The following is a 12,428-nucleotide window of genomic DNA, read 5'->3' as shown; positions in this document are numbered from 1 at the left end:
GTCCCTTGGGCTCTGCCCCAGTGGCTTTGAAACTTCCCATGTTATCCTTATGAAGAACATAATTGTTTACATTTTGATCAGCTGTATAATTTTATTGCTGTTATTTACTTTTCAATTCAATGAAACACGTTGAGGGAATGGGCACACGGAAGGGACTAAGGCTAAAGGTGTAGTGACGTCATATCTCTAGTGGCTAATGTCTTCTCTTGAGGCGACACGAGTACCGTAACGAAACGATGTGATTTCAGCGGCGTTCGTGGCATAGTTGGTAGCGTTACGGACTTCTGTTCAGGAGGTCCCGGGTTCGAATCCTGCTGGCAGCACTAACTTTTTGTCAACAAATTTTTCATATCAGCAAGTTTGGTTGGTTAGGTTAGGTTATGACAGTTTAATTTTATAATACTAAATTTTAAAATTAATTTTATAATTAATTAAACATTATAAGTAATTATTAATTAGATTTTTATCTTATATAGTTTTTATATTATCAGCAAGTCTGGTTGGTTAGGTTATGTTATGACAGTTTAATTTTAAAAATTAAAAATTTATTTTATGATTTGAAACAATACTTTATAATTAAAAAGTTAATTTTATAACTAAAAATTAAAAAAAAAAAAAAATTATTTCAACTTATCAGTTCTAGCGGTGAACGCTGACACTACAAGATATGTTAGCCTTAGTCCCTCCCGTGTGTCCCACCGCACATTGAGTACATTTATTTACTATTTGAGTTTGTGTAAACATAACCCCCAAGACGGATCGTGGTCGTATCTTAATTTTGTGTATTTATCGTTGTTTTGTGTCGCTATGATGGATTGTGTTAGCATGATTGTAACTTAAGTTTGTGCATTTATCGTTGTTTTGTGTAGCTATAATTTGTTTATTATTTGTTGTTTATTTCTTTTAAATGTCTCCGACGCAACGACAACGAAACAAAGACAAGGGGCGCAAACGTGATAACGACCGCAGCTATACAGAACAGTGGCGCGTAATAGGCTTAACTCATCACAGTCTGAACCTGGACAACTTCAACTATTTGGTTACAAATGCGCCCTAACACTACCCCAAAACGACTTTTCGTTCTCAATTGGCCCTCTATTAATGACCTGTGTTGCCTGTACAGCGAGGCATTTTGAGAAGGAGAGAACTGTCCGGAATGCTTTAGGTTTATCAATAACGAAGATAAACGGGGTCTGAGTTACACAACGGTAATATTTGAGTCGACTCTCTTAAACTCATTGTAAATATGACTGTTATTCAATCTGAAATAACTCCTGTAATACTTTGTAATTGCTCGAATTCGAGCAACATGTACACTAGTAATTAATGAATACCTCCCAATGCGCACGAAATTGATACTCGTATCAGTTACTACTGACTAAAATACATAGGCTAATCAATTGCTAATAGCAGTCACTGATATGAGTGTCAATTCCGTGCATCTTCAGAAACGTCTTGGACATCAGGCCCACAATTGATCAGCCCACAATTGACGAAATAAAAGTGTAGATGACAGCATAGATATACTGGAATGTATGGTGTGATGTTTGCGATCGAGTCATTGTTTAACCTAACTTATGAGTCTATAATACAAGATTTATCCAGTCTTTTCTGGTCTATTTTATTAGGCTTCCGTAAAACGTTACTAATTTAAGCTATGAGGGATTGAATAGCAAAAACCGCGGGTGAATACGTTTTCCGAATTAAAATTTCAGTATCCGTTGTTGGTGTGAGTAAGAAACCAATCACTTGATCTGTACCGCTTTTGGTTTGCTTTTCGATAGTTTAAATTGAAAATCCTTTTTATTTTTTCACCATAATACCTCATGGATTTTGTATGTGTTGATAATATGCATTGGGATTTCCTGAGCAGCGTGACTAAATCCATGGTTTTGCAAAGCATCGCAAATCGGAGATAATAAGCAATTAATGTGGTTATAGTTAATGCCGATTACAGTAATACATTTTACCTTTCAGTAACTTAAATGGTGTAATGGTTAATTTCCAAGAATCCATAACTGTAGAATGAATTATATGGTATCTCACATATATATCCTGATCACTTGTTACATATACGTAGTTTAAGAACTATCAAGAACTTCTTTTTTTCAGTTTTGTGATGTGTCTGATGATGCCAGCATAGCTGGCAAAAGGCATCATAAAATTAAAAATTCAAAAATATTGGTGAAGTTTTTACCTATTTCAAATGTATATCAAGAACTTATTAGTATAAAAGAATATGACCATGATTATGTCCTTCAAGTAAACATTTTGACCCGAAACTCGTCAAAGGTCGGACAAATGCGTGGCCAATCAAAGATGAATGGAGCCGATCATACAATGAACGTCCATAAGGAAAACTTGGAATGGTCTATAAAAACCTTTAATCATACGCTTGGTTGTTGATCATTATCATTGTTTATGCGTAAACCCGGCGAAGGTCGATGGACCCAAACTTTGCTGATATGCATAACAACAACGATAATTAATAAAAAATAAATCTTGCCAAATTATCCCTAAAGGAAGTTACATCGTTACCGTCTCCATAATTACAAGACTGCTTTGGGACAGGTTGCTTGATGATTTGTCTTGCTTTGGGACAGGTTGCTTGCTAATTTGTCTTGCTTTGGGACAGGTTGCTTGCTAATTTGTTTTGCTTTGGGACAGGTTGCTTGCTGATTTGTTTTGCTTTGGGGCAGGTTGCTTGCTGATTTGTTTTGCTTTGGGTCAGGTTGCTTGCTGATTTGTTTTGCTTTGGGTCAGGTTGCTTGCTGATTTGTTTTGCTTTGGGTCAGGTTGCTTGCTGATTTGTTTTGCTTTGGGGCAGGTTGCAAGCTGATTTGTTTTGCTTTGGGGCAGGTTGCTTGCTGATTTGTTTTGCTTTGGGACAGGTTGCTTGCTAATTTGTCTTGCTTTGGGGCAGTTGTCTTGTTAGTTTGCCTTGCTTTAGGACAGGTTGCTTGCTAATTTGTCTTGCTTTGGGACAGGTTGCTTGCTAATTTGTCTTGCTTTGGGACAGGTTGCTTGCTAATTCATCTTGCTTTGTGGTAGTTCGCCATGTTAATTTGTCTTCCATTGACAGTATGCTTGACAGTTTCCATTGACAGTATTGCCAGTATGGATTTGGGACTTTGGTCTACAAAAGAAAACTGATCTGTTGTATCTGTCGACTGACTGCTGTAGGTTTAACAGCTGATGCTGACGTCACGGACGAGGAAATACTTGACGGGTTAAGGGCTAAGCTCGTCCACAACTATGCGACTACTCCTCTAATTAATATGTGATTTCAATTAACGCTAACTCTGTGATTTCCTCGTAATTGACTAGCAGGTCGTTGGTTCGATCCTAAGAATGTCAGTAGCTAAAGTTTTGATAGTTCAAAACTGTACCTATCTGTAACTACATACACAAGTTAAAATTTTTGAAATGTTTAACTTTAATAAATAGTCTTGACTAATAACCCAATTGTCAGTAACAAGACTACTCCAATAATCTTCGCATTAATACGTACCCTGATAAAATAATGTCGTGTAGCCTGGATCTAAAAAAATTGTACAAATATTTTCGCACAAACATCATTCTTTATACTGTGACTGTTAGACTTATACGTAGTTGTTGTAATCGTTGGCGACATTACTGCCTTGCGTGCTTGACTGTTTTTCTCACAATCAATCGTATTCATACCCCAACTCATGCAATCTTCAAAACGTATAAAACCTACAATTACCACTTAACCTGTCATATCCGACCTTGTAAGCCTATTGCTGTTGCGTAAAACGAGTAGACTGCACTGTGTAGTTAGTAGTTATGGAGGTATGCTAAATGGATTTCAATAACGGAATTATACTGTTTGATAGCTAATCGTTCAGGGTTTGGCTGTTTATTTTATTCTTCTTTACAATTGTGTGTCTTTAGTCAAATGTATTGTTAGGATTTTATTACATTTTAGCCTCCATTATCAATTTATAATTCCATAGTGTCTTATGACGGGTCTTCAATAAAACACGTCTTGCTGCTACAAAGTCCAGTTTATTAAGGAAGCGTCTAGGCTAGTTAACAAATGGGGTGGGGGACATGCAAGTCGCGCCCTTATCATGTTTGACCTCTGGTCTATGGAACTTAATTAGCCAGAACGAATTAACATATGTATTACAAATTATAATAATAGTAAATAGGCTAATAATATGACACAAAGAGTAAAGGAATTTTATCTTCTATTTGTGCCCATAAACTTATTAAACATCTTATTTAAGGAGGAATTTCTACCTGGGGAAACATTTGATTGTTAAATATTTTATGAATATTTCTGAGTCTGCATAAGCTATTAACTTTATCTATATGAAAATAACGTAATAAACCTTTATGAAAAACTAAGATAACATAAAAATAAGCTTAATTTAAAAAGTTTGAAATTGCGTAGCAAAAAAGGAGCAAATAAACTATAGGCCTACTAGAGGTCGTCCAGTGGTCGAAAACTCGATTAAAAAAAATAATTTTATGTAATATACAGACCTCTATTTTCACCCAAGCTGTAAATAAAACATGTGATTGGAATTTCATCCATTTTTGTTTTGATTTTCTGTTATCATTGTTATTTCACCACCTGCATGGTAACCCATAAAGCCCGTTAATTATTTCAAACTTTAATTCATTTCGTTTGCTTATTTTTGAGCCTATGTTAAATTATAAAGTAATTCTGCACATCTACATGAAAATATCTTTCTAACAGTGCATTCTAATCATTCTAACCTATGCATAGAGTTTTCCTGCAATGCTCAGGAGCTGGGAAAAAGGTTTAAAAGAAACATGCTTGCCTATTAACATATTTGATAAATAAATTTGTAATCTCCATATTAACAGTAACATTGTTATTTTAATTACATATATTTGCCAATTAATTTTGCAGGCTTATAAACAGGACGGCACAAATCACCACGGTATTTCGTGATGTTTTGATAACTCTTTTGATAAGAGTTAAACGAACTAAGGCCAAGCTCACAGCTTCGTTTACATTAACCAATACACCATTCCTATTGATTGACGAGATGCATAATTTAAAATGTTAATCCTAGACTTAAATCTCTATTTCTATTCTGTGTTCCTCACGAACTGCACTAGTTAGACGGTCCAAGGATTTTTTCCGTTTCGAGCCAAACTAGTTCCGACGCATACTTTATCCATAGATTTAGACTTGAGAGGACAATCTAGTTTTGAAATGCAATTTACGAGTCTCTTCCCTAGCGGGATCGGTCAATAGGCATTCGTGAATATTTGTGTAAATTAATAGAACGTTTTAGAAATGCGGTAAGTAGAAATTAGTGTGACAAACATACATTTCGTAGATTAGGTAATCCAAAACCATGGTGTTAGGTTAATATGCGATTACTTAACGATGAGTGTTTAATGAATGAAATGATGAGTTACTAAGCACTGTTTTCCTCGTCAGAATTCATTCATTAAGAGCCCTATCTATGATTAATGACTTAGAGTTCAGTTTTAAAAGTCGCTAGGCAGCTACTGACTTTTCTCATTGTAGAACCATCCTTACACTAATAAATAATAGAGAAACATAACTCAACTACCCAAATATTACCGTAATACATATTGGCGTATTGAAACTTACTAGGCCAATAAATTTATCAAGTAGACCTAGATTTTATAGGTACTGTACATATATGCACTGCTAGTATGTATTAGTCAAGTAGTAAAACTCACTAGTAAAACTCACATTGCAACGTTATCCGCCAACCATGATACATTATTTACATACGACAGTTTTTTTTTTGTTTTTTTTTTTTTAAAGTAGCCGTTTCAGTTTAGTTCTAATTGAGAAGATTCGCCATTACTTACTTAACAGCATTGTTTTACTTAACAACACGAGTAACGGACCAACGAGGTTCAAGGATTGAGAGAAAAGAAGTAAAGATGTAACTCTCCGAAATTTAATCAAGCAGCTGTTAAGACAATTTTGACAGCTGTCTGATACAATGAGAGGTTATAAACGAAAACATAACCTCTCTTAGAAGTTATGAGTAGTAATTGTAAGTAATTAAAAATCTGTAGTATATAAAGTAGTGTACGCCTTCGGGTATCGGTTATCGTTACTTATGACAAACCCCTGGAAATTCAAGGTGAAACAAATCCGGGATCAACCACTTAGGACTGAAACTCAACAATAAGTTGTTCAGTGAACTGTTTGCTTTTTACGAGCATTGCTTGTGCCAGGTTGGTTAGCTCAACTCCAAACCCTAGATGAAGCTGTGTTAACTTAGATTGAAAACTGAGTTTGGAATTCATTTATTTATTTATTTCAACAATGTACAATAGCTATAGGTATAACACAAACAGCTATAACGACAAATAATATAATAATAATAAAGAAAAGTAAAGAAAAAAATTCCCGCCGCAGCAAACCTGCAGACTATAAGCGAATTTCTATTTGCCTGCTTTGATTTTCACTTCAATGAAATTCAATAAATTTAATTTAAATTACATTGGGTTTAACGAGTACCTAAATTTTCTGCTACAGGGAGGGTGACAAAGTGTGTTTTATGCAAAATATCATAACCTTAGTAAATAATAAATAAATTTGCCAAGTTTAATCAAAATATATACATAAACAAACTCACTAATATTTACTTATCCTCCATGGAAAAAACGTAGGAATTTTAAATTTACAATTTTTTGAATTTTCTCCGTAACCAATAACCGTACAACAGAAGAATCAACACTTGGCCACTTATATTTTTAATTACATATAGTTGGTATATGTTTAGTATATCGCGGTGGACTTACACGGATAGGAAGAGAGTCTAGTTTCCTCTGAGCTTACATAATTGTTGACATCATCTGGAGATCCTGAACGTTTACATCTGTCGTTAGCGACGCCTCGTCAATAACTTGTGAGATTTCGATATTTGTACCACGGTTATCATAGCTAACTTGATAATTTGCTAAAATGAATCTTAAGAAGCTTTTCTTCGTAGATAAAAAACCTCCTAAATTATTATTCGAAGCATAAAAGATAGATATTGTTTGACACTTATTTGTCTTCACAGCAAATGGTAGTATAAAAACCTAAAAAAAAAACACACACACATGCCCTGTTTGCTCTTGGTGGTTATGTTTCATTTTTAAGTGACAGTTCATTTAAAATTAATCTCTCCGTATATTACATTTTTTAAATTTGTTATTGGAGGAATTCCTTAAAAGAATCAATGAGGATACAATTCACTTCTCGCCATGCAGCTTTGTTGAAACGTTGTTGCAAGTGCATAGGTATGTGGCTAATTGCCACTTTTGTAAACGCAATGGACCACCTTGATATGGGAACGGGGTTTTATGGGGTAAAAATGGTTTTTTCTCATTGTGTATTGAAGTGTTTTTTGTACGGTTATTAATTAATGACATTTTTTTAATTTAAAATTTTTATCTTAGTCTTACAGAAAATAAGGAAACTGTTATTTTATTTTCTCCGTAACCGATAACCGTAAAAAAACACTTCAATATACAAATTGTTTAAGCTGTATAAAAGGAAATTGGGACATTTTATGTTTTGAAGGTAAAGAAATGAGAAAACCCATTTTACCCCATAAAACCCCCCATAACCCCCTTCCCATAGTCCGATCATGCTGGTTCGCGAACTCATTCAAGTTTATCCCACCCCACACCTTTAAACATTAACCTGACATAAACATTACTTTCGCTACATAAACATTAATTTCGCTACACAAACAATACTTGTACCTTTAAGCAAAATTTTATTGAATTCGAACAAAAATTACTCAAGTTATCGCGTTGATGGACGTATATACGTACATATATAAACATTTGAACGAATAGTGTTTTTGGCCTCTAGGGACATCAAAATGAAAAAGTATATTGCTCCCGGATTTTGGTCTTACCGTGCTACCTACGGTAATAGTTACTTCCCTATAGGGAAATCCGCTAAAACGTAAACGTGTTGTAAAACTTCAGTCTTTAGGCTACTGGTCAGAGATGGCCCAGTCTCTAGCAAGGTTGTAGTTCACGTTCAAGGGCGAGGACAAGATATAATGTACGTATTCCGTACGTATTCCTCTCTCTTATAACGACGTAATGGTCATTACGTATCCTTGAGAACAACCCTGCCTAAATCATCGTAGATCTTCGAATAAATGACGTCATATGTCTTAAATTTTGAACGCCCCCGCCGCAGTTCCTCTGACTGCGGAATACAAAATAGGTAGAGTCACTATAATTGGCTATTCTTTATTCTAGGCTCCGACCAAGCGAATATCTAGTTGCTTGATGAAAACTAGGGTAGAGCATGTACGAGTGTGATAAAAATCATACTTTAATATAAACATAAGAGCAATTACGGTGAATACAAAGGCCTTGAAAGAAAACATAAACCTATGGCTTTGGATAAACGCCAACACATGTGGAACTATAACGAAATCTAGTAACCCAACCTATCCCGCGACTAATTTTTACGTATTATGGGATATTATACATGGAATAAATCTATAAAATGTTATCAGGGAATATCAGTTATTTTTCAACCAAGATATAAATATATTAATTTTTAAAATTATATGTCGCTCTACTGTTATTTCTTTATTATCACACTGTATTCGAAAATAGCCCATTTCCATACAGCTAAGATCTTCGAAAATCTTCAAGTTCCATACACCAAAAACAAATAGTGACCAGCTGACTTTTCCTGACATAAACATTACTTTCGCTACATAAACATTAATTTCGCTACACAAACAATACTTGCCTTACAACAAAGTTACAATCAGCTGAATTTTACACTAAAATTAACTAGCTGTTACCCACGGGCTTCAACCCGTTTGACTTCAAAGTATTATAAACAACTATTGATTGGTTTTAAGTTAAGATGAAATAAACAAAATAGAATACAGCATTACAAACAAATAATCACACCAGATTTTAATAAGGTAATAAATAATTGAAAGAATAACATACAAATAAGAACAGCTGGGGTATTTTTAACATTAAGTATATGGAAAGTTCCCTTTGGAAAGCAACTAAGACCTTAAAGGGCAATTTATGAAAAAATGGATAATTTTTGCGCAAGGTTTATCGTCATGACGAACATTTTAAGTATATGGTTTATGGGGGTGTGACTTGTAGTTTTCTTAAAAGTTCATGGGTACTTTTGCCTTTATATATAGATTGCACAGCCGTATTGTGTTTAGATTAGAAAAATCAATAGATTACGAAATATCAGATAATTTGTTTGATGAAGTAGTTTTTTTCATCGTGATAAAAAGTATCGTTAAATACTCGTCCCGAAAGTCCCATTTCGGGGCGAGATAGTGTTTCCCATACTCGTCTCTGACTCGCGTGTAAAACACTATCTCGCCCCGAAATGGGTCACTTGGTGACTAGTAGTGAAATATACTATTCCTGGACAGTATGGCATACATATTGTACGACTAAATATCTTTTAGATTTGGATATATTTATTGTAAATTTCTTATTTTTATTTTATACTATTTTAGCGAATATCCCATATAGGGAGTAGTTGTTACCGTAGGTAGCACGGTAAAACATAGACCCAGGACCAATTCACTTTTTCGCTTTGATGTACCCAGAGGTCATAATCACAATTCGTTCAAATTGTTATATATGTATACGTGTGTGTCAGTGAACACGATAACACGAGAAATTTTGGTTCGATTTTGGTGAAATGTGGCATGAACGGGAGTTTTATAGTTTTGTCAACACTATAATATGACGAATTGCACAAGTATTGTTTAGAAATATACTTTATAGAAATACTAGCACTGCCTTTAAAATCTTTTTTATGTTTCCTTGGACAAAAGAAACTTCAAACTACATAAATTAGGCACCTTATCTAATGCGCAAATGATAAGTATGGAAATAATTCACAGTTTTGTAGATGGCAATTGTCAGGTAGTAAGCCCTTGGTTTACTTTCTCTTGTTTTTGTAAAGATTTAAAAAAAAATTGCTACTCTTAAGTTTTTATATGATTTATAAGGAAGTCATTTTTACATCAGTGCCTCATCAAAGATTTTATGATCGTCGTTCCAAAAATAAGATTAACAGAGGATTAACTACACTTGCGATATTATTTCTACTCGAAACCTAAAATTCTATGAGGAATAAGAAAAGTCATATGGGCAAGCTGTCTCGGTTTAGTTCTGCTCACAAATTAATGTCAAACGTTTTAAATCCTGGGATATATGAAACCAAACAAAAATGCTAACCTAACCTAACCCAACCTAACCTAACCTAACCTATTAAAAAGTAAAAGTTCTGAGATCTTATCAGTTCTTCCCTACCTTTTTTTATTTTTATTTTTTATTCATTAAAATATGTGCCATCTAAGTCATTGTGTAGATTTTTGGTTTTGATTAACTGATTAAATTTTAAATCGATCTGTTTGTAAAAATTCAAAACCCTTTTTAAATCACTGAATTGTATATAGCTAATTCGAAATTGTTGCACATATGTGTCGTGTCAAAAGTCATTTGCTCTTAACTATTGCACGCAATACTTCCAGGAACGAGGAAAAATGACTGGCTATTGCAACGAATGTGAATTTACTTATTGATGTGTTAATCACATTTAAAATGGTAATGCATTTCCACGCTTGCAATCAGTGCAGTAAAACGATTTGCCTTTGTAAACAATGCCATGTTGATCTCAGAGGTGTTAAAAGACCATACTTGTTGATTATTTATTGATATGGACCAGCTGATTTGACTATATTTTTATTTGGCAAATAATCGGAGTATAGTGAATGTAGACAATATGGTAACGTCCAACTTCTTAAGAAGTAAAGGTCTTATCTCGGTATCAAATTTTATCGCTTGGTGACTAAAATATTTTACACACATAATTTTTTAGTCTTTTTGGGGCGTTTTCCCACGTCTGTGTTATTTGCTGTGTACGTGGTTTTAGGGAACGGTTCAAACGGTGTAGTTACACCAGTCTTATTCGCAATCTAAGTTCTAGACATTGTATATTGCTCTGTCAAATATCATTTATAGTCGAATCGAGTCAAACATTTTCCACTTGAATATTTTCATTCATTAATTTAGTTTACGCAAACTGTAGTGGGGACGTCGCTGTAAAATATGAATTTCAGGGATTTCATTTATTATTTACACGTTCTTCACCAGCACTGTAATTGACACCAAATACTTTATTTATGGATGTATACAGGGTTAGGGAACAGTATGGACACCCCATATTAACCTTTTAGGCCCTAATGGGTTAGGCCAGAATACCCTAACGATGCACACGTCTATGGCATAAAAATAAACTTTGTCCGGAACCCCATAATGGGGTATTTTTGGGGCAGCTCATTAGTGTTAAATGTCAAGTCCCATCAAGTGACACTACATTTTGAAGGCTGTATATTAAGTGTATTTTATATTTATCACTCTATGGTAAACTAAATTTAAAAATATATAAATGGTTTGAGTTGGCTTAACACAGTTTTCCAGCGCTTAAAATTTCTAAAAGTAGACTGGCAGTGTCTCACTTAAAAGGTGAAATTTAAAATTGTGGAAAATCTTAGCTAAGTTTAAGGGGAAATTCTTAAAATTTCAATACATGGGGAAAATTGTGTATTATATGAGTGCTTTATGATTTAAGACAATATGGACAAGCATCGCCTAAAATAGTTATGTAAATTATATTCATATTGTAATGTTTTAACCAACAAATACACCTGTGATTAAGTTAGAGCTTAATCATTTGTTTAAATAATCGATACAATTAATTAAGAGAATATAGTACTCACAGTGTTCATTTTCTCCATGGCGCGGGAGTTAGCAGCAGCAGGGTTGGTCAGCACCAGTGATGTCACCAGCATCAGCACGGCGCTGATCATGTTGTGTGTGTGTCGGCCTCAACACTACTGTCTACTACCACACCACTGTCTACCTATACTATAGGCCTACACCGGCGAGGTAGTGATAGCAGACAAGGTCAGGGGCAGAGCTAAGTAGTCTTATACCGTAGCATCCCCTCCCCTACCTACTACACACACACACACAAACACATACAGTAGTTGGGGATAAACTATGTGTTACAATATCAACTCAAGTTGAAGGCTAAAGTCGAGCGGCTAGTGGGGTGATACTGAGGTACGCGAAAGAGAGAATGCTGTTCTTTAGATCTGCTGTATTATGATACAGCATATACTCGGTATGTACAGTATGTACTTAGTATGTAGAGTATGTGCATGCTGTATGATACACGTTATTTGTTGTACACCCAAAACACTTATTTTCTTTAAATTGAGATAAGGCAACCAAGTATTGTACATGTGGTGCTGATGCGTGTTTAAAAATACTTATCTTTGATTCAATTTGACAAGATAAAGTTATACAAAACTGTAGACATACTTACTTTAAAAACTCTACTCATTGTGAAGTCAATA

General features: G+C 34.5%; 1 protein-coding gene across 1 annotated transcript in view; it reads right to left on the bottom strand.

The window, feature by feature from the left end:
* The window catches only part of LOC128986817 (lipase 1-like), a 37,746-nt gene extending 25,798 nt beyond the window's left edge, over positions 1-11,948 (bottom strand). Inside the window, exon 1 of the mRNA XM_054407355.1 lies at positions 11,787-11,948. Within this exon, the coding sequence (XP_054263330.1) occupies positions 11,787-11,876 (90 nt within the window). The 5' untranslated portion in view covers positions 11,877-11,948. The remainder of the gene's footprint in view (positions 1-11,786) is intronic.
* Between the last annotated feature and the right edge of the window lie 480 nt (positions 11,949-12,428).

Source organism: Macrosteles quadrilineatus, unplaced genomic scaffold (assembly GCF_028750875.1).
Source record: "Macrosteles quadrilineatus isolate MER2022 unplaced genomic scaffold, UCM_ALF_1.0 Scaffold_2__2_contigs__length_208266976, whole genome shotgun sequence".
Taxonomy (NCBI): Eukaryota; Metazoa; Arthropoda; class Insecta; order Hemiptera; family Cicadellidae; genus Macrosteles; species Macrosteles quadrilineatus.
The sequence above is the reverse complement of the archived record's forward strand: the minus strand, read 5'-3'. Positions and strand labels throughout refer to the sequence as shown.